The sequence below is a fragment of the Orbicella faveolata genome, unplaced genomic scaffold (assembly GCF_042242905.1).
Source record: "Orbicella faveolata isolate gen_17 unplaced genomic scaffold, um_ofav_v1 contig_2, whole genome shotgun sequence".
Classification (NCBI taxonomy): domain Eukaryota; kingdom Metazoa; phylum Cnidaria; class Anthozoa; order Scleractinia; family Merulinidae; genus Orbicella; species Orbicella faveolata.
The window spans coordinates 21,100,283-21,120,023 of NW_028301547.1; the positions used below are offsets into that span (position 1 = coordinate 21,100,283).

Genomic DNA, 19,741 nt, shown 5'->3' on the forward strand with positions numbered 1-19,741 from the left:
CGTCGTCGTTGTTTTTTTAACCAAAATGGTTCTAACTTTTTCCGTATTATCGCAATGTTTTATAGTTAAACTAAATTGTGCTTTAGTTAATGAAAATATGATAGAACTGTCGCACTCGTGTACCCGGTTGGTACATTCATTATTCGAAAATTTTCTACTTTGAAATTGTCCATGATTGAGCTTTCTTTTTCATAATTGATCGGTGTCTTGTTTGGTGGTTGATTGAAATTGTGTACTATTCTCACTCGTGTTTATGCTGCGGAATTCCAGAATGTCTGGGTTATGTAATCCTGTTTGTTGAATGTTTGTTTCGTAATAAAGTGATGAATTACCACGTGCAATATCTCCTTTTTTTTTTTTTTTTTTGATCCGTCTTGTAAGATTCAAAACATTTCGAAAGAGATGCGCAAGCTGGTAAGTATGGAGGGATTTTCTATCCACCCCCCTCCCCTTCGGTGACGTCGTGATACACATTCAGTGCTTTCGCATCCAGCCGCTCACTGCCTTAGGCCACATTTTTTCCCCATAACTTAACCACGCCAGAAAATGAGCGGCACAAGTAATGAATGAAAATAGTTCCAAAAGCCACACGTTGCGCAGCTGAATCAGTGCTATTCCCTAATATAAGCGCTCAGGGGCAAACAAAGGCTGTTTAGGAAAAGGTTGTTGTTATTCATCGTGGTAGATGCAATAATAAAGTGTATTATCGTTTGTCATACGATGTAGTCACTTTAGATGTAGATCGCGACGTTTCGACTGCTTACTGCTAGTCTTCTTCAGGCGATAAGGTCGACTGGTTGCACGGTATCATTTATATCACAAAGGTCGGCTGTGATTGGTGTATTTCGATCCTCCTATTGTTCCATTGTTCCGACGAGTAGCTGTTCCCTCAGTGGTCCGCTGTTGTACCGTTCTCCTGTTGTTGTGTTTTTTGATCGTGGGCATCCATGTTTCAGGAATTTCAATTCCACTATCCCTGTTCATGTTATTAGGGTGAAGTCTTATGTGCATAGCTTCCTTGACCCTACGTGTGTACCAGTGAGGATCTCGATCAATAAACTTGACCTCATTCCAGATAGGATAGTGGCCGGTCTCGTGGGTGTGTTCAGAAACGGCGGAGGTCTGGGTACGGGCGAGTCGTTTATCCCTGTCGTGTTCTTTGATCCTCTCCTGCATAGATCTCCCTGTTTCTCCGATGTAGACTTTGCTGCACTCACAGGGAATCCTGTAGACAACACCATCCTGTTTAGCCGGGTTGACGGTGTCCTTTGGTCTCACTAAGTGTGACCGAAGTGTCCGACACGACACTTCGGTCAAACTTAGTACGACTCGCCCGACTCTTTACAGATGCCTTCTTCAAATAAGTAAAGTTTGTTAGTTCAAAGGTGTGTTTATTTATTGCGGACAATGATACCGCATACTTTCTTCCTACAACGGACAGTTCTCAGTGACGGGAAAAAATATATTGATGGTTTAATGGTTGATTAAAACGGTTCCAAAGCCACACGTTGCGCAACTGAATAAATAGCGTACTCTATGCCCAGTGGCAAACAAAGGTTGTTTAGATCACCAACCGGAAAATCAAATGTGTTTTGAATTGTTTTAAGAATTAAAATTGAAAAAGGTTCTTCCAAAAGTGCCGATTCTTGAAAATTACCCATAAGTGTCTCCTAAAATATATCGTACACTTTTCTGCCATTACAACGCAACTCATAGTCTTGATAAGTCCTTTACAGATGCCCCCTTCAAATAAGGACAGTTTTCAGTGACGGGAAAAAATATATTGATGGTTTAATGGTTGATTAAAACGGTTCCAAAGCCACACGTTGCACAACTGAATAAATAGCGTACTCTTTGCCCAGTGGCAAACAAAGGTTATTTAGATCACCAACCGGAAAATCAAATGTGTTTTGAATTGTTTTAAGAATTAAAATTGAAAAAGGTTCTTCCAAAAGTGCCCATTCTTGAAAATTACCAAAAAGTGTCTGCTAAAATATATCGTGCACTTTTCTGCCATTACAACGCAACTCATAGTCTTGATAAGTCCTTTACAGACGCCCCCTTCAAATAAGGACAGTTTTCAGTGACGGGAAAAAATATATTGATGGTTTAATGGTTGATTATAACGGTTCCAAAGCCACACGTTGCGCAACTGAATTAATACCCTAATCTATGCACAGTGGCAAACAAAGGCTGCTTAGACCACCAACCGGAGAATTAAACGTGTTTTGAATTCCGAATGGTTTTCAGTTGAAATTGAAAAAGTTTCTTAATTGATTCTTGGAAGTAGCAAAAACAGTGTCGCCTGCGCAACCTTCTACCATTACAACGCAACTCGACGTGTTAACAAGTTCTTTACAGATGCCCACTCCAAATACTGAAGTAAAGTCGTCAATTCAGAAGGTGAGTTGAATTTGTTCTCAGTTTTTTTTTTTTTTTTTTTTTTTTCTTTAGACATCTTAATCACAGGACACAACAAAAAGTTTAATTTCCCCTACTGGTCGTTTTTTGCGTTCACAACGCGCAATGACTCTCAAATGCAAGGCATTTATTATGGACAACTATAACGTTTACTTTTCGCCAAAAACTGTCAGTTTTCAGTGTCGGGAGAGTTATACCCAAAAGGAGAAAAGATATCCAAAACAGGTAAAACTTTTAATTAATTGATCCCGATCAATAACGACGGACCGGAACAAAATTTTGGCTAAAAGCTTTTGAAAGCTCTAGACTCATATTCAAATGGATTTCATTTTACCTTCAATTTTTTACCTACTTGCAGAGAACAACGCGGTTATATGGAGGAATTACATTTTATTCAAAAGGTTTTCTTCAATCGTATCCATAATTCTAGTCAGGATTAGCAATAGTAATTTTTCCTGCATGTATTTAAGTGAGATATAGTTTTTTGCCTGGGAATTTCCGTGTAAGGTACAGCCGATCCCGAATCACCAACTTCGATTATTCTAAGAAAAAATGGTATCTTTACTGACAGGTGAAAGTTAGAGCTTGATGGTTTTTAAGTTACCATGGTTACACAGGTGAAACCGTCGAACAACAATTTTGCTGAACACTGGGAGGAAAAATCAGAGCCAGGCATGTCTCCTAAACCAACTAAATGGAAAGAGTTTGCCTCCAACACTACCCTTCACGGACTTAGATACGCCGCCGATAAGAGTCATTCCATTTTAAGACGAGGTATTTGGTTCATATTTCTTGGGGCGGCTGCTACGACCTATTTGTATCTTGTATCCCTAAGCTTGAATAAGTTCTTGTCAAGGCCAATAAAAACAGTAATCTCACAAGAAACTCCCTCGGAAGGCTTAAAGTTCCCTGCGGTGACAATCTGTAACTTAAACAGGTTCATGAGATCTAAGATAGATACGGCGGACGAGGACGAAAACTTTGTAAAAATGGGATTGAACATCAGTGGATGCAGTGAAATACGTAAAGTTCGTGGAAATCTCACTTGCGGCCAAGCGTTCTTATGTGTTTATACGCCATATGGAACAGCCCTTGTTAAAGGCTGTAATAGAACAATGCGGCAAAACATAATAAATGTTTTAAGCCGTTCTTCACATCGTCTGTTTGACAAAGAAGAATTTCATACAAAATATGGCCATGACATAACGAGCCTGACCTCTTCTTTTCTTTATTGTCGTTTCACGCGAAACGCAGCGTGCTCTAAGGGAGACTTCGTTCCAAAACTTACAGAATATGGCATTTGTTTCACCTTTAATTCTGGTAAGGATGGTGTCCTTCGACGTGCTGTACATGAAGGCCCTGACAATGGGCTCAGCATTTTTCTGGATGTTCAAACGCATGAGAGTACTTTCAGCCAGTTTTCAAGTGGATTGAAAGTGGTTGTGCACGATCAGAACACCTTTGTCAACCGACATAATGGGTTCAACATCGTTCCTGGCACTCACGCTTCGGTTGGAGTCAAATTAACGAAGGTAAGTTGTTGTCAGAGTAATTGTCCTCAAGGCAATAAACCACACATGAGCTGCCGAATTTTATTTTTAATATTGTGTTTTAACATTTCAATCACATATACGTGCGCGTCATGATATTTTGAGATCTATACAGGACAGTCTGTTACTCCACTTCCTATTATTTATAGCCCTATTTATCGCTACCTCTTTGCTTCTTTTATTCCTTTTCACGTGACGCGGACCTTGTGTACGAGAGCGCTGCGTTCTTGAGCAAGACACTTTACTACTCTAGAAATGCTTCTCTTCACCCAGGTGTATAAACCTAATGCTGGACTAGCATCCCATCCAGGGGGAGTAGAAATTCTCCTGGTCGCTTCATGCTACGGAAACCGGGAAAAGGCACCGGCCTGATGGGCCACTTGGCTCGTATACAGACTTTGCTTTGCTTGACGGAAAATAATTACATCATATCATTGCTGTTTAATCTTCTCTAGCATACTAGACTTCCAGCACCCTTCAGAACAAACTGTCGACAGGACAAGCTGCCGGGAATTGGTTCCTACAACAAAGACGGCTGCATTCATCAATGCACCGCAAATTTGACCCTAAGACAATGTGGCTGCCGTGGTATCGGATTCCAAGGTTAGATGACACCATAAGTTCTGATTATACAGTAGAGCACTGTTTCCGTGTTTATCCCATCTTAACACGAGGGGGGAGGGGAGGGGCTCGGAGAATTCTAGACTGTAATGCCAAGGGTTTGAATATCTTTCGAGAATTCTCTCAACTGCCAGCCCCCTCAGGTGTTTGGATGAGGCTATGTAAACACGGAAAAAGTATCCTATTGCTTTTACAAAATATTTCTCAACAATATACGCGAATCTGAAACGTCACAACCGTGTTTACACACTCTCATCTTAACACACCTATCGACCAATGAGAGCGCATGTAGTATCTCAGTTATTTTATAACAATGAATACAAGCAGGTCTAAACAAGATGATGTTTTGGTGCCATAAATGTTAACACATCTGGCTTTTAAAAGGTGATGACCGATTGTGATTCTCTCTCTTCAGCCCCGGCCAGTTATATTATTAGCGACTAAAAGTGGGAATTTTCCCACCGACGAGAAAATTCATTGTTCTTGTCAGCTTCGTTTTACCCTAATCTAATGCAAAGATTGTTTTAACAATCCAATTTAATCGCCTGCAGCCACAACTCGGCAAAAAGCTTGGCCACTTGACAGTCTTCTGTAACTTAAAGGCATTAATTTTGCATTTCTTATCATTTATACTTAAGATCCTGAATGGGAAACGGGGATTTAGAGGTCAAGTTTTATCACAATATTTTACAAATCGAACCTTGTACTATTTTATTATTATTCTTTTAGACGCAGAGGGGACACCTGTGTGTTCTATGCAAGACAAAGAATGTGTTGAGAATTCCCGACGTACGTAAGATAAAATTATTAGTGATACTGGCCACGCAACGTCACAACCACAGTGGGGCAAGTTAAAAATTAATTGATAATCACATCCTATCTGTCCTCATTTAAACTCGTCAGCCTTTTTTGGGCTCTGATTTAGGGGCAAACTGAGCTCACACCTTTTTCCAACGGACTTTTTTTTTTAGCAAAAATAGATGTTACGAAGGAAAGAAAGGTTAGAATGTAGTCCGAGAACATGTACATGTATGTTACGTGTTTACATTTTTAATCAGCGAGGACGTTAGCACGGCGTCAAAGAATATTGCCTGGATACGCTAAAAAAATAATAAAAAATTAAAGGAGCTCAGTCAGGGTATGCAGGCCATGAACACAATAACCTTTGAGCTGAAGAAAACGTGTAAATAGTAGTTTACTAAGAGAAAAAAAAAATCACTGAAGAGATAATGAAAACCATAAAGGAACAAGGATGATCAAGGATGGTCAAGGATGGAGAAGATTAACACGGATTACAAACAACGAACTTGAAAAATTTTAGTTAATCTTTCAAGGTGCGCAAGCAGCGACGTAGCCCCTTTGCAGAAGTAGACTTTTTCAAACCAAATAAACCTCTCCTGTAATTCATTAGGTATAATTATTTGGTTTCAACTGTACTTTAATTGAGACAACTGATTTATTTTTAACTTTTTAGGTCAAGTCAACTTAACAGAATGTGCCTGCAGCAATGCGTGCTCAGAACTGGTGTATGAGTCACGTGTTTCTTATTCCAAATTTCCGGATGACTCATTGATTGAGATTGTGCATAATCTCCTTAACTTTAACCATAGTCCAGATTACATGAGGTAAGTTATTTCCAGAAAAAAAAAAAAAAAACCGTTAAGGGCTCTCTTAATGTTAATAGAAACAATACCGTAAATATCATTTTTCTTTAGCCATCGTAGCTGAACAAGAAATAACACACAAGCTTGGGTGATAAACAAGACAATTCAATAAAACGCACTGTTGCATTCAACTTGACGTTTCATATGTTTCGACATACACCTTTAGAAGTGACCGTTTAGAATGGAAATAGAAAGTAAATTTTAAACATAAGTTAAGACAGATAAGATAGATAAGATAAGATAAGATGAGATGAGATGAGATGAGATGAGATTAGAAGAGAAGAGATGAGTTGAGATGAGATGAGAGAAGATAAGATAAGATAGATAAGATAGATGAGATGAGATGAAAAGAGAAGAGATGAGAAGATTAACGAAAAGATAAGATAAGATAGATAAAATGAGATGAGATGAGAAAAGAAAAGTAAAACAGAAAAGAAAAGATAAGATGAGATAAGATGAGATGTGATGAGATGAGATAGATGAGATGAGATGAGAAGACAAGAGAAGAGAAGAGAAGAGAAGAGAAGTGATAAGATAAGCTTAGATAAAATAAGATAAGATAAGATAAGATAAAGTAACGTAAGATAAGATAAGATAAGATAAGGTAAGGTAAGGTAAGATAAGACAAGATAAGGTAAGATAAGATAAGATAAAATAAGATAAGGTAAGATAAGGTAAGGTAAGATAAGATAAGATAAAGTAAGGTAAGATAAGATAAGGTAAGGTAAAGTAAGGTAAGATAAGATAAGATAAGATAAGATAAGGTAAGGTAAGATAAGATAAGGTAAGATGAGATAAGATAAGGTAAGGTAAGGTAAGATAAGGTAAGATAAGATAAGATAAGATAAGATAAGGTAAGGTAAGGTAAGGTAAGATAAGACAAGATAAGGTAAGATAAGATAAGATAAAATTAGACAAGATAAGATAAGATAAGATAAGATTAGATAAGATAAGGCAAGATAAGATAAGATAAGGTAAGATAACATAAGGTAAGGTAAGATAAGATAAGATAAGATAAGGTAAGGTAAGATAAGATAAGATAAGGTAAGGTAAGGTAAGGTAAGGTAAGGTAAGATAAGATAAGACAAGACAAGACAAGACAAGACAAGAGAAGAGAAGAGAAGAGAAAAGAAGAGATGAGATGAGATGAGATGAGATAAGATAAGGCTTTTATTTATCGAGGGTTATAATAGTGGACATTCACTGACAAACGTGTGGCCTTCACTTATATAAACAAGGATGCAAACACATTACCCAAATCCGTCTTTTCGTTGATGACTTGTTCATTCTTTCGCTCATTCAAGTTCATTCGTTCAAGCTGGAACAGCGACGAAATCCGACCACGAACAAAAAAGATAAAAATAGAGAGGGAGCAAGTGGAGAGGTTTCTCCTTCATACAGCTTGTTTCCTTTTTTTCGTGCGTCACCACGCCCGCGTGCTTAGTTGAAATGACTTGTTGGTTAAGTGACTAACTATTTCTTATTTATATATTTTGCTACGCCCTCACAGAACGAACTACGTCTTTCTCCAATTGGGGTTTCAACACTTAGCCTATGAAAAGCGTGAAGATGTTCCTAGTTATGGTTTGGAGAGCCTCTTAGGTAAGTCAAAAACAGACATAAATAACGGAAAGCAACGACGACAACACGATTTAGGTCCGTCCACACTAATGCGTTTCCAGATCGACACGTTATCGATGGTAGCTGATGGTGTTTTTTCAAACCGAAAACGCTAAAACGGTCGAAAACGCTGATACGCTTTGAGGATTAAAACACCATAAAACGATGAACGTTTTCTATAGTGTTAGTGAGGACGGTAGGCGAATTCGCATCAAGAAGTATAGTATTAAGTGTAAATTCTGGGAGAAACGTATACTCGGAAAAAAATCCTAGTTCCAGATGGGATTTGAACCCATCACACTCCGTGATCTAGCCGGATGCTCTAACCACTGAGCTACTGGAGACTCCATGGTGAGTTAAGGTGAAATGTGGGTGTTTGACTGGAACCGCATCGCGCGGCTACACAGCCACGTACTGACCCATATGAACTCACTAACAGCATCGCGCTGTCACATTAAGGCATCTAGCACGTATAAACCCACTAACAGTATCACGCTATCACAATAAGGCATATCGAGATGCGTCCAACCAGCCTCCTAACTGAGTATATGTATACTAACGGAGAAACAACAACGACAGAACTAAATGATTTACACTCAATATCATGCTGTTGTTATTTCCTCGTTAGAAGTATAGTAGGGGAACTAAATGACAAGTGAAAGGCAAGTATGCTTGGGGTAAAATAACTACGCAGCAATCATGATTTAAGAAATTCATTCAACAGGTGAGTTCGGTGGCAACATGGGCTTGTTCCTTGGGTGCAGTATACTAACGCTCTGCGAGTTCATGGACTTTCTGTTGGAAGCTGTGATTTCCCGGATGAGGAAGAACTCCGTGAAAGTAAACGCGAGCCCGGGCAGCAACTCTTAAACAACAACAACAACAACAACAACAACAACAACAACAACAAAAATCAGGAGGAAGAGAAAACAAACCGCGGTTACGAACATAACAAATAGGTCCTCGCATGGCATATTAAACTTGACGTTTTGTATCCTACAAAATATATCTTCAGAAGTGAAGGTTACAAAATACGACAAGATGTAAAAAGACTAAAACAAAGCGAGGTATTGGTAACTAGCTAGACAACAACGAACAAAAGAAACTACATCCGGTGTGAATTAATAAAGAAAGAGTTTTTCACTACCGACATTTTCATTTAGGGCGGGTTTTAAGTTCCGTATTAACGATGTTTCCTTGATTTTACACCGTAAATTACATTGCCCACTTACTAGGATCTCGAAATGGTTCCTTTTGATGTTGTGTCCGGTAGAAGTTGAATGATCAGCAACAGCGGAGGCGTGAGCAACGTGAGTGAGAGCTTTGAAGAGCTCCGTCTCCGTCTCAGTGAAACATTAATCTTGTCATATTTTGTAACCGTCACTTCTGAAGATGAATATCGTAGCATACGAAACGTCAAGTTTAATATACCATGCGAAACCTATTTGTTATGTTTGTAACCGCCGTTTGTTTTCTCTTTCTCTTCAGTGAAATTGAAATGGCCACACTCTGCAAGAAGCAGAATTCCGTGGTATCATGTTCTGCTACAGTTACAAACAAAGAAAACGTCAGATAATGAGACTTGTTTGTAAACTGGATACTTGTCAGCCATGCGGACTGAATTTCGATTACAAAGACGATTACAGGCATCTTTAGGTCGCCGCGCGTTCATCGCGGGCGCACTGGTTTTTTCAACGTAAATCAACTAGAATTTTCCACGGAAGAAGGGCTAAGCTCGAAGCGTTTGGAACTATTTAAACATTATGACACTTAGTACCCGGATGCGAGAAGTTTATTTTATATTTCCTTTTTTGTTTATACGTACAACCGCCACGCAGTACATAGCCTCTTGCAGACGTTCAGTTAACGCCGGGAAGAGGCTACGCAGTACACGGCAGTTTTTCTGTTAATCAATTACTGTTAAACATTAATCAGTCGTGATGTCAACAAAAAACTCAGTCTTGGCGATTGTTTGCATCATCCTACTTAAAAGTTCCAGAGAGGAGAATTTCCTAATGCTCAAGAAAGTTTCCCTTTGATGATTTAGTGGGTTCTTTAGAACGTGAGCTCTGCGTTTCGGGCTTGGCTCTTCTTCAAATACTGAGGACAGACTAACCTGGGAGAAGCGAAGGCAGCGTGGCCGAGTGGTTTAGGGCGCTGGTGTTGTAATCCGGAGGTCCTAGGTTCAAGGCCTCCACCCTACCACCAGCGGGACTTGTTTCTCGGTAGTGAAATCCTTGATCACGCGTTGTAAATAGCCAACTGGTCTGCCTCCTGCCAGTTGACATTTTTAACTATGCTACGTTTATTTGAAATATTTGTTTCCTTTGGCATGCCTGTAAACTAGCTACGCTCAGTTAGTGCTTGAGCACTAAGATTTACATTTCTACAAGCCCCAAAACGTCTAGTTTACCCTAACTATGCGACATTTTCAATAGCTTTTTCAGCCTTATATTTAGGCCGCGTTCACACTTATCGGGATATTTTTGAATCCGCAACTTTTTCTTTCCGGACTTGAAAATCTCCCCGTCCACACGTGACGTATTCAAATCTAGTTCGTCTGTCCACAAGCATCCGATAGTATCCAGATTCACTCTAGTACCCAGGGCTCCTCTGCAGTAAAATGTCTTCAGAACATGCGCCATGAAAACTAGGCCTGCACATTGTGCCGCCATGTTGGTTTCTTGTTCGGTAAGAGACTGGACACAATTTTGCTGTGTCATCGGATTCGAAAATATCCGCATTCACCCGTCCACACGTTATCGGATTCGTTGCGGATTTATTTTTTTCCACTCTGGCGAGCGGATTCAAAAATATCCGGATACGTGTGGATTGAGCCTTAGTTTATCGCCATTGAGTCAGACGTTATATAACTATTAAACTCATTTCTACTGATTTTTAGCATGGAGAGAGCGCGCTTAGTAATATCAGAGACTAAGTAATGTCAGAGCGGACCTTACCCACATACGACGGCGGGGACCACGCCTATTAGACAGCAAATTTATATAGTACTTCAGAATTTCGAAGTTACGAAGTTTAAGAAAACCAAGAGGGCAACGGCAACGGGAACATCACTGAACAAAAGATTTAATGAGCAAAACAATAGTTGTGCACGTGCGTTATAATTCTTGGTACATTTTTTTGCCGTCCTCTGCAAAACAACGACGTAAAATGGCCAAATTCTGCGTTCTCCGGAGAACGTGAACCAGAACGACTAATTTTTTAAATTTCTATTTCAAAGTTATCGCTTTATTCCAGATTTAGTTTCGTGATAGTTTTGACAGTAATAAACAAAGTGAAAGAGTATTGCGAGATTCGTAGGTAAAATATGAATTCATTTTTAAATTGACATTGTCCTCGGCCTGGCCGTTGTGGTTTCATAAACTTTCTATTATCTAGATCCACTCCGTATAAAACCTTGCTGAATATAATACAAATGCGTTCAGTTTCAATAATTATTAACAATACAAAAAAAAAAAATAGTCTTAATGGTTCGCGTTCTACAAAAAAAACTGAAATTGATCATTTCACGTTGTTGATTTGCAAAAGACGGCTACGAAGTCCTACGATGCACAATGTTCTGCTCATTAAGCCTTTTTTTTGGCAACGATCCAGTTGCCTCTGGCGTCGTGTTTCGCGTAAGGTCCCCAGTATAATTGGATGACAGCTTTTGGAATTATAACTGGAGATTTATTCACCCTACCCGGGGAATAAAGGATTTTATGCTGCTTATTAGTGCCAGTCTCTCAGCAATTGGTTGGGGGGGGGGGAGGGGGGGGGGTCATCCGGGTCTTGGAGAATCCAACGTTTAGCAGACGTGGCCAGGTTACTGTCCTCTTTTCCAAAACTCTAGCTCCCCACTCAGTTCGCAGTTTCCCATCCACCCACCCACCGACCCCTTCGATAGACAAGGGGGGATTTCAAATATTTGGTGATTGCGCCGGGCACTCCCCCACCTTTGCTGGGAATGATTTTGGTTGCTTAATGGTTTTCGGAGTAAAAAGTTAATTGTTATAAAAATAAACGGCCACCTCAGTGACCAAAAAATGGCATATTATGCTTTGTTATTTCTTCCCAGCAAACATCGCGCAGCTACTGCACTGTGTAGTGAATGAATCTCAAGTTTGAGCAATAACATAGAGCATAAACGTACCAAACACTATTAAAAAATCCGACAAGATAGTCTGTCTCCGTTGGCTCATCTTAATGTTTTTACCAAAAACCCCGAAGAGCATGCTGAGTTTCTTGGGGCGTTTTTCTCAAATTCAGGCTCTGTCTTCAATCGCCTTTTAGCCAGGCTAGCGTGAGTGCAATATAATGTTTAATAAATAATTAATAAAAACAAAACCGAGTAAATTTATGCTTTAAGTAGGTGAGTAATTCAACACAGCCAAAGCAATTTTAAAAATAATAACAGCTAGATTAAACAAATTAGATTTGGGAAGAAGAAGAAGTTTCCCACTGGAACGGCGGCTAATTACTATAGAAAATCATATGAATGCCAACGCAAGTAAGGATTTCCACGTCTCGTGATATTTGAAAATTCTCGCAAAATTGTACGATCATAAAGGTGAGTGCAATTTGAAAGAATTTTAAAATATCACGAGTAGTGTAAATGTTTAATTACCCGAGCTTTCATATGATTACGTAATCGAATGAATGAGAGTGCAACTAGGATTACGGGTGATGTTACACTACGAGTGACATTTGTAAATTTTCTCAAAATTACACCAGCCTTTATTCGAGTGTTTTTTGTTTTCAAATTGCAAATATTGCGAGTAGTGTAAATCCTAAATTGCTCGAGCTTTCATGCTACTTATTTATTACATGAAAATTACGAACGCGTGCGCGTTAATTTGTACTGCAGAGCAAATTACAAACGAACGTTAAATCCGCCGGCCTTCAACCAATCACAAGGAAGTTATTTCCTCAGTAATATAATAAAAAGTTATATTTTTTGACAAGGATATGAATCTGGGTAAATGGAACCAGAAAACCACTTAGAGGTTGGTTGTCAACTTGAAATTAAAGTAGAAAATTTTATTTATATTTGGACGCCGTAATGTTTTATTTTGTTTGTGAGGAGGTTCTTAATAACAGCATTGCAAGGCCATTTTTGTTATGATAGTCGTTTTTCATAGGGAAATTAACAAACAAAGGCCGCCTATAGGTTGTCGGTTTGGAACACTTGCTGGAACACTTGCTGGCTTTAGTTCTTGCGCCCAGCTGCTCTCTACGGAACCGTTCCGTCTTTATGTTCGGTAACAAAAGAATAGCAACGTGTGGTGTTGTAAATAAATTATCGCGTGCTTGGAGCGCAGGGCGCTTAACTCCCTTTTGCCGACGCCAATTGGAAATATACATTGCGTGTATCATCATTTCCAGTGAATTTGCAGAAATACCTTACTCTGATATCTTCACTTTCGATATAAAGCCAAAGGTAATCTTCTGTGATTTGACTTGCAAGTTGTGTAGGGCCATCAAAGACTGTCTAATTGTAAGGTAGGTACACATAAAGTTAAAAATAACAAAAATAATAATAAAAAAAACACCTAATGTACATCGGCCAGTTTAGAATTGCGTTGTAAGACAACACTGAGCTTGCAAATGTATATTGAAAAGAAAAAATCGAGGAAACGATGAATAGAACAATTATTGAAATAGCGAGGTGATAACAGTACAGTTAGCAGAACCCTGAAATCATTTTCATTACAAGATACAATCCCACCCAAAAATCAGTGCCACAGGACCTTTGAGTCATACGTACCGAACTGGCATTGTGCAGATTCGTTTTCACACGCACATGAAATTTTTCCCACAGGAAAGTCCCATCTAGTGTACTTCAATTTAGCGTGATTCACGGGAGACGTAAAAACAAGAGTCTAACTTAGGAAACGTAATAATGGTAGTTTGAAGAGGAATACTCGACAAATGAAAAAGAGTAATGATATATACATTATATGAAGTGATGTGAACTTATGGCATATGGTGAGAAAAGAAACTGAGAATGCGGAATACTGCAATTGACCAACTTGAAAACCGAGGCTTCCCTTTGCTGTTTTGGATCGAATTATCTCGAATTCCCTGAAAAAATATTATTGATTGAGGCATCAAATAATTCTAAGGAATTTCCTCCTTTTAGGTATCAATTTTTATTTCCATACATCAAGGGAATCATCTTCTACTTTAGTTTTAACCAAAACGTTGTTGATTTGCAAAAGATGGCTACGAAATCTACAGACTAAAGGTGCATAATGACCCGCTCATTAAGCCTTTGTTTCGCGACGTTCCCGTTGCCTTTGTCATCGTGTTTCGCGTAAGGTCCCAAATATAATTGGATCACATCTTTTGGAATTATAAACACAACAAACATACTTTTACAAAATCTGACAAGATAGTCTGTCTCCGTACGCTTTGGCTGATCTTTAGTGCTTTCACTAAAAACCCTGAAGAACATGCTAGGTTTCTTGTGGCCTTTTCATCAGAACCAGGCTCAGCCTTCAATCGCCTTTTAGCTAGGCTAGCGTGAGTGTAATATAATGTTTAATATATAGATTTAGGCCAGCCTAAAAGCGGAGCTCCTTAGTTATTTTTCGGAATGTTGTTACTAATGAAAATAATCCAACATGTATGAGGTAAATTGCGAATGATTTAATAGTTTCAGCCGGAACTAGTATTACATCAGCAGATCGAGGTGTAAGATGGTGTGATTATGAAATATGGAGCCATGATTTCAAGGATTTCTGGGAAGCTACCAAAAATCTTGATCACGTAACAGAACTGTCTTCTGTGCTTTTTGGTGGCATTTCTTGTTCTTTCCTATCTTATTCAGAAAGACAAGGCATTGTTATTAATCATTATATTCTTCCTTAGTTAACATGGGGACTCCCACACAAAAGAAGTTTACACATTTTTTTGTTGTGGGGACTGATTGAAATGCAGTGGTCACAATATACTCAGTTCCTGAATCAGTCTACCAAATGAAATCTCACAAAAATACCAGAACAGTATACATATGTGAAAAGTTGGAAAGTTTTGTTTTCTAACTTGTCCCCAAAGATACATTTAGCCATCTTCACTATTGTATGGAGTCTCCTCCTGCTGGAAGGGTTTGCAATAAGCAAAATCACCCTCGCATGAATGGTAATTACGATATTTTTTTTTGCTGATCATGAATACTTGCATAGGCTTCCAATAATAATTTTATTATTCAATTTCAATGTGATTTGTTCTTTTTCTCGACTGGCATTGTGGACTACAAGAGCTGCGATTGGGTTCCATTGATTAATTTTGCTATGATTAAATTATACCAAGAATTATCAGTGAGCTAAGAGGAAGTTATATTATGTACATGTATTTTGTCTGCACTACACAACCAAATGCACTCAAAGGTTATGAGGCATAGGTACATTTGTCAGAAGAGACCAGCATATCCAAGATATGTTTTGATTGACACATCAATTAAGATAATTTACAGCAAAATGGATAAAAAATACATCAATATCCTACATGCACCAAAGCCAGACATGGGGTTATAAGGCAATCGTTTAAACAACAGATTGAAATAATTTGTAAATTAGAGAACACTATTTGTACAACAGAATGGAACAAATTGACCTTATCGGACATTGCGAATGGCAAGGCTGTCTGTAGAATGTCACAAATTTCTCAACCCTTTCTTTCTACAAAAATGCTAATCCTGCAACTTTGCTTAAGACCCAGTTCTCCATTTCGTGTTGGCAAAATATCAATTTATGCCATGTCCAATGCAGATTATCACAAAATTGATTTAAAAGCTCAATAAATATCATTTTAAAGCCAAAAAGCCAATTATTTAAATAAACCATGAGTAAATTATCTCTAAGAAAAACTGACTAAATTAACAGGCACTTAAAAATAATTAGTTAATATGTGTTTCTTAATAATGTAATGCAGTGTATCTGTCACAATGTTGCAGCTATGATATTACTACAAACAGGATGGGTTGCAGAACTGAACCTCCAAGTCAGTTTATTCAATGAACTTGGTGCAGAATTTATAATCCCATCAAGTTGTCTGTAAATACAGAGAAACCAAACAAAGCATTACAATCATAGGTAATGAATTACTGAACTCTTTTACATGTACTGTATGAACAGTGTATGTTCCATTAATATTGGGGATCTCTCAGAAGCTGCATCCGTGATAAATAAATTTGTTCCCAGATGCATTTGTTTATAGAACTTTTCACAAATTAATATCTCTGTCATAACAGTGACCTCTGTGTTCTTCAACAATTAGCACACAAGAAAAATACACTCAGTAAGATATTGTTTACAATAAAAATCAATGTCTATAAGCAATCATAAGGACCTTAAATTTATATTACCTCAGAAATATCTCACCAGGTCATGGTTGCTTTGAAAATCTTTGATGTTTTAATACAGGCTCCCCATCTGTAACCTGTTCATATATTGACTGACAGGAACAGGCATGTAATTCCTTTCTTTGATATACAGTGTACTTCATTGTAAGCTGTTTACTGAGTGTTAGTTAATATAGTGAATCAAATGCTAGGGGTTGGTACTCCAACTTTCACTGCAGCAGGCTTTGCCCTGAGATACAAAGCAAACTTACATAACTGTTATGAACTTCGCCACTTGCTTTCGAGAGCAAATGCAATTTGCTTCAAACAAGAAACTGGAACATTGAGGGTTACAACAATGTGCACAGTCCCAATCACAGGGTCATCCAGGCTGTTTGGTTGTACATATAACTGTACAACTGTATATGAGTTCAGCTTCCAGAAGAAAATCAGAGTTTGTCAGGATAAATACTGATGTTCTTGCTTACTCAATGAATGAATGTGCAGTTCCAGAAGATATTCACACCCAACACCCATTCACGGCCAGTCTTTAGAAATTCCAAATTAAAGTATCAGGAATCAAGAGCTCTAATAGAGAAAAAACCTCCATGTGGGGTATGAATCTTTTCTTGAAGAAAACAATGTCTGAGAAATCATTAATTACAAAATAATGTTTAAGAAACATCAGAATTTTGTAATCTACACTGTCTGGCCAGTTCATATACATGTATTTGACAAGTTGACACTGGGCATGTTTGTAAATTTGTTCACTTCAACATCACATTACCATGTAGTAGCACTGGCCAACTAAAAACAAACAGCATAATTTGGTTAATTAATATACACTGTACATTATTAGCTTGAAATATTGGTGTAGATTGTTGCACATCAACAGATACAGAAACTATTTGCACCTGAATCATAACGAGTGAAAAATCGTGCATGAGACATTTACATGTACATGTAACAGCCCTCCACCTCAGAACCATCACAGATATGATATGATATTTTTAAACTCTCTGAAATTTCAGATTATTCAAGATTAACATATGCACATACATCATCTGGGGCAACCCTAAAACACTGAATTTGGAAACCGAAATCCGGAATCCAGAATCTGGAATCCAGAATCCGGAACCAAAAACTGGAATCTGGAATCCAGATATTATGAATGATGATAGAAATAATTCACTTCAGCAATGTCTAATAAATAACTATGAGCAAAAATCATTTTGTTGTTATTTATTTTCTTGGCTTTACTTCAGCCACAGACTGTAATTGCTAAAAAATTATTGACTAGTTCTGAACAACCCTTAGCTATATATCTGGCCCCGTTGTTCAAAAGCTGCATAAAGCTATTCATTGGGTACATCACTATCCAGTCAGGATTACTGATTTTTTGGGTGGATAGAGTTACTCATAGCCTGCGAGCAGGCTCTAGTATCTGTCTCTATTGTCTGAGCAGGCTAAATAGGTGTCTAGTGTTTTCCTGCACTGGCATGTCACCAAGAGCCTTCATGCGGCTTTGCCACTCACACCCCCAGCCCAAACACGAGAGCCTGCTCATAGGCTAAGTTACCCATCTTTTGTTCAAGCTGGCCCTGGTGAGAGGCCAGTTCTTGTCTAGATCAAATTGCTCTGAGAAGACTGGTGAGCAGCACATTAACAACCAGCTATTATAGGCTATTGCAGTGAGTTTCTGGCAGTCTTTTAGCATCTTTGAACAGCATGTGGTCTGATCTGTCAGCAAGTGAGAAGCAGACGGAAGTAAGTGTGCAATATTTCTACAAATTGTTTTAATATGATGGCCGCCAAGAATATGAAATGCTGATTTGTCACAGTATCAGTGTGGAAATTGTGTTAATCTGGAATTGGTCTCGTATCTGTTGGAAAAATCAAATTTCATATTTAGACCAGACGGGTTAGCCCTTGGACTTCGAAATTGGGGGGCGTGACCGTCAATGTACAGGGGGCTGCCACTGATGGATATCCTGTTCTCTATGACATTTTCTATCTTGTTCAGTAAGTACTGGACATGAAGGATAAATTTATACTTCTGGTAAATTGAAGATCACTTATTAAACAAAATGGCAATTACCAGCAAGCTTATTTTAGACACTCTCGAGGTGCTTGGAATAAAATTAAGATGCACTTTACTGAGATTCTCATAATCATAGCCCTCACTAAAAATAACGGTTACACAATTTCAACAGACGGGGAATTTTTGTTTCAAAAAAGGTTAAGTTTGAGGTCCTTTTTACTTGGCAGCTTACTTTTTACAGTCGAAAAGCTAAGCAAAACAATTTTCGCGTATTTGAAGAACTTATTTTCTTTGATTTGCGGATTCCGGTTTCCAGTTTCTGGATTCCGGTTTCTGGGTTTTAGGGTTGCCCCATATTTAACATATTGTTTGCTTCACATTCAGTTTACACATGGCTGTTATCCAGCGTAGGCAGACTTATAAGTTTTCCTTCAAAAATATATTGCAACAACTATTGCATCTTTCGTTACCTATTCTTGTGATGAAATGACACAAAATTCAAGAACAAGAAGTCATAAGCATAAAACTAACTTACATGGTAGTGCTTACAGTTCCTCTTACTGTCTGCATATGCCGTCCATAAACTGATGCTGCCTGGACAATGTACTCATTATTTTTCTGATCACACCTTTTAAAATTCACTGTTATATAATTTGTCCTGAAAAAGCAATACATGAAATGTTATGCCTTTGGCACTCACCAAATACCTTTACATGATGTATAATGTACACCATATCAACATTCACAATTCTCTTTACTTTCATTGTAACTCTTTTGTGTCATTTTCCCTCACTTGAAGACAGGACTTCCACATTAGGTTATAATTTGCCTCTGGAATCTCTATGAATTCACAGGGAGTGATAACAATTAAATCATGATTAATTTTAGCAAAGGAGGCGTTCAAATGTCAGATTTTAATGCTAAGTTTATACAGTAACTTTACATTACTCTTCGTACATATATATAACCTCTCAATTATTGCACCTATAGACAGAAGGTGTGCTGGGGGAAGAAATGTTCTAAACTCTCTGAACTTTTCCTCCTTACCTGTAATAGGATGACTATTATGAACTACGGTTTGTAACCAACACCAACATCGGGTTATGTATACACATGTACATTTTGTTGTCGTCTGTAATCATAAAAAAATAAAAATTTAAAATCCTCCATAAAGGTCATACTCAATAACACTGCTACATGTAGCACTGTGACTGGAAATCAATTTAAGTGAAACTGTTGAAACAGCTCTGCCAAAATTTTTCCTAGCAGTTAAGGCAGGATAACAGAATTTACATGTAGCACACAGCAAAGCTGGCTAGAGATACACACATGTTAGTTATCAGTTAGGATTTGGTGAGCTTCTGTGCTGTAGGTATGGTGGAAAATAATAGATTATCAGAAATGAAGGTTCCTGAGACATTTTGACAGCACTGAGAGGAATTAATATATAAATTCACAAAAGAAGGAGAAGTTCTTGCCC

At 38.1% G+C, this 19,741-nt stretch overlaps 1 protein-coding gene and 1 long non-coding RNA gene across 2 annotated transcripts; one reads left to right on the forward strand and one right to left on the reverse strand.

Annotated features, from left to right (window-relative positions):
* The first annotated feature begins 2,986 nt into the window (after window positions 1-2,986).
* LOC149112379 (acid-sensing ion channel 4-B-like) lies at window positions 2,987-8,981 on the forward strand. Its single transcript, XM_089290225.1, has 6 exons — window positions 2,987-3,953; window positions 4,427-4,574; window positions 5,322-5,381; window positions 6,067-6,217; window positions 7,767-7,858; window positions 8,601-8,981. Exons 1-6 carry the CDS (start codon window positions 3,027-3,029, stop codon window positions 8,744-8,746), a joined length of 1,524 nt encoding a protein of 507 aa, XP_089146351.1. The 5' UTR covers window positions 2,987-3,026; the 3' UTR covers window positions 8,747-8,981.
* Window positions 8,982-14,462: 5,481 nt separating this feature from the next.
* Window positions 14,463-19,130, reverse strand: LOC149112380 (uncharacterized). Its single transcript, XR_016207411.1, has 2 exons — window positions 16,245-19,130; window positions 14,463-15,931 (listed from the first exon to the last, which is right to left on the reverse strand). It is a non-coding gene; the product is annotated as an uncharacterized LOC149112380 (long non-coding RNA).
* Between the last annotated feature and the right edge of the window lie 611 nt (window positions 19,131-19,741).

Coding starts and splice junctions, on each gene's coding strand:
- LOC149112379 (XM_089290225.1), top strand. CDS start 3,027: ATGGTTACACAGGTGAAACCGTCGAACAACAATTTTGCTGAACACTGG. Junction 3,954..4,426: donor TTGGAGTCAAATTAACGAAG/GTAAGTTGTTGT, acceptor AATCTTCTCTAG/CATACTAGACTTCCAGCACC. Junction 6,218..7,766: donor CATAGTCCAGATTACATGAG/GTAAGTTATTTC, acceptor ACGCCCTCACAG/AACGAACTACGTCTTTCTCC.